The sequence below is a fragment of the Thamnophis elegans genome, chromosome 2 (genome assembly GCF_009769535.1).
Source record: "Thamnophis elegans isolate rThaEle1 chromosome 2, rThaEle1.pri, whole genome shotgun sequence".
Taxonomy (NCBI): Eukaryota; Metazoa; Chordata; class Lepidosauria; order Squamata; family Colubridae; genus Thamnophis; species Thamnophis elegans.
In genome coordinates, this window is record NC_045542.1 from 146,974,354 (window position 1) to 146,976,335 (window position 1,982).

Below are 1,982 nucleotides of genomic sequence, written 5' to 3' on the forward strand. Positions count from 1 at the left end.
GAACTTCAGAAGGTGCCTTTTTCACGGGGAAACAAAATTGCTAAGACATCATGGGGAAGAGTTTTTTTTTTTAAAAAAACTTATTTATAGTCTGTGTACTGCTGTGAAACCTAATGTGTTTGTGAAAAAAAGAGAGAGAAAAGAAGGCACAATGAAAAGCACTGCAAAAATAATAAATGAAGAGTATTCCTGTTGAACCTTCAAAGCAGCTTCGAATTGTGCGTTTATTTCTTCTTGATTAGTCTGTGGAGAGCTTTATGCACCTCTTTGTTCCTCAGAGTGTAGATCAGTGGGTTAAGCATGGGGGTGACAAAGGTGTAGAAAAGGGAAATCATCTTGCGTTGATCACTGGAGGAGATGGACAGAGGCTGGATATAATTGAAAATGGCTGTGCCATAGAAGAGCCAGACCACCATCAAGTGGGAGGAACAAGTGTTGAAGGCCCTCTTCCTGGCCTCAGCTGAGTGGATCCTCAGCACTGCAGCAGCTATATAGCCATAAGAGACTGTGATGAGACTAACCGGTGCTAGAAGAAACACCACACTTCCAGACAGCATCAAAGCTTCATTAAGGGAAGTGTCAACACAGGCCAGTTTCAGAATGGCAGGGAGCTCACAAAAGAAATGATCTAAGTGATTTCGCCCACAAAATGGAAGCCTAAGAATCATCACTGTATAAACTAATGAGAGACTGAAGCCACTTACCCAGGAGACAGCAGTCATCATGAAACACAGAGACTGGCTCATAATCAAAGTGTAGCGCAGTGGATGACAGATGGCGGCATAACGGTCGTAGGCCATGGCAGCCAACAAAATACACTCTGTGCAGCCCAGAGCAAGGGAGATATACATTTCAGCCACACAGGCACCATAAGGGATGGCCTTACTTTTTCTCGAGAAGTTCACCAGAACATGGGGCCCAAGACTGGTGGTGAAGCAAAGGTCAAGGAAGGAAAGGTTGCTGAGGAAGAAATACATGGGGGTATGGAGCCCTGGATCTAGTCTCGATGTCACGATGATGGTTGTGTTGCCCAAAAGAGTCATCAAGTAGCAGGCCAGGACAAGAGCAAAGAGCAACATCTCCAAGCGTGGCCGGTCAGCAACTCCCAGCAAGATGAATTCTCCTTGGTTGCTTTGGTTACTGGTTTCCCACGAGGTTTCCTTGTTCATTGTCTGTACACATTAGAACAAGTAATGATACACTCAAGGAATCCAGTTCAAACAATTGACAGCAATCCAACATGATCAACTGATTCACTTAGAAGTGCTACTTGAATTTTGACTCCGGTAATCTAGATGGAAGCTTAATTAGTAGACTCTTTGAAAATGATTTGCGGTCCATATCTGCTTCTTTCTGACTATTTAATTTAATTAAGGAGGAATTGTGTATGGATAACAATTTAGAGATTTACCTCTTCTATGTTGTTTTTTGCCAATTGCCCAGTCTTTATCTAAAAGATTGATAATATAAGGTCATTCCTTTTGTACACCCTGTCCAACTCTCCTGATAGGATGTACTTAGCTAGGTACAATTAATTTTCCCATTTCATGCATTGAATTTCCTGTACAAAAGTTTTATTTTTTCCTAGTGATACAAAATCTAATCATTGTTCAGTGAGATAGCTATTGCCAAGGGCTCTCACAAACACATTCCTCCATTAACCCCTAAAAGCTTATTATAACTGTAAAGTACTATCTAACTATGTGAAAAGTGAATATGCTAATTACAGGGCACAAAGCTTTGCATCATTTGGCAGTATGATACAATGAATAGTTTTTGAAATTCTTTTTTGACAGATCTGCCCTAGCTAAGAGGCTGAAAGAAGCCACACTTGTAGCACATGTCATCATTATAAATGATGAACATCAAACATGCTCCACAGTCCACCAGAATCCATTTTCTGGTGCCAGAATGGGTAAGGTCAAAGATATTGGCTATAATTCTTATAGATAAGTGGCAAACTTCACCTCAATCCATGAGGT

General features: G+C 41.1%; 1 protein-coding gene across 1 annotated transcript; it reads right to left on the reverse strand.

The window, feature by feature from the left end:
* Positions 1-224: 224 nt before the first annotated feature.
* On the reverse strand, positions 225-1,169 carry LOC116502914 (olfactory receptor 2G3-like). Its single transcript, XM_032208935.1, has one exon. It carries the CDS (start codon positions 1,167-1,169, stop codon positions 225-227), a length of 945 nt encoding a protein of 314 aa, XP_032064826.1.
* Positions 1,170-1,982: the final 813 nt, after the last annotated feature.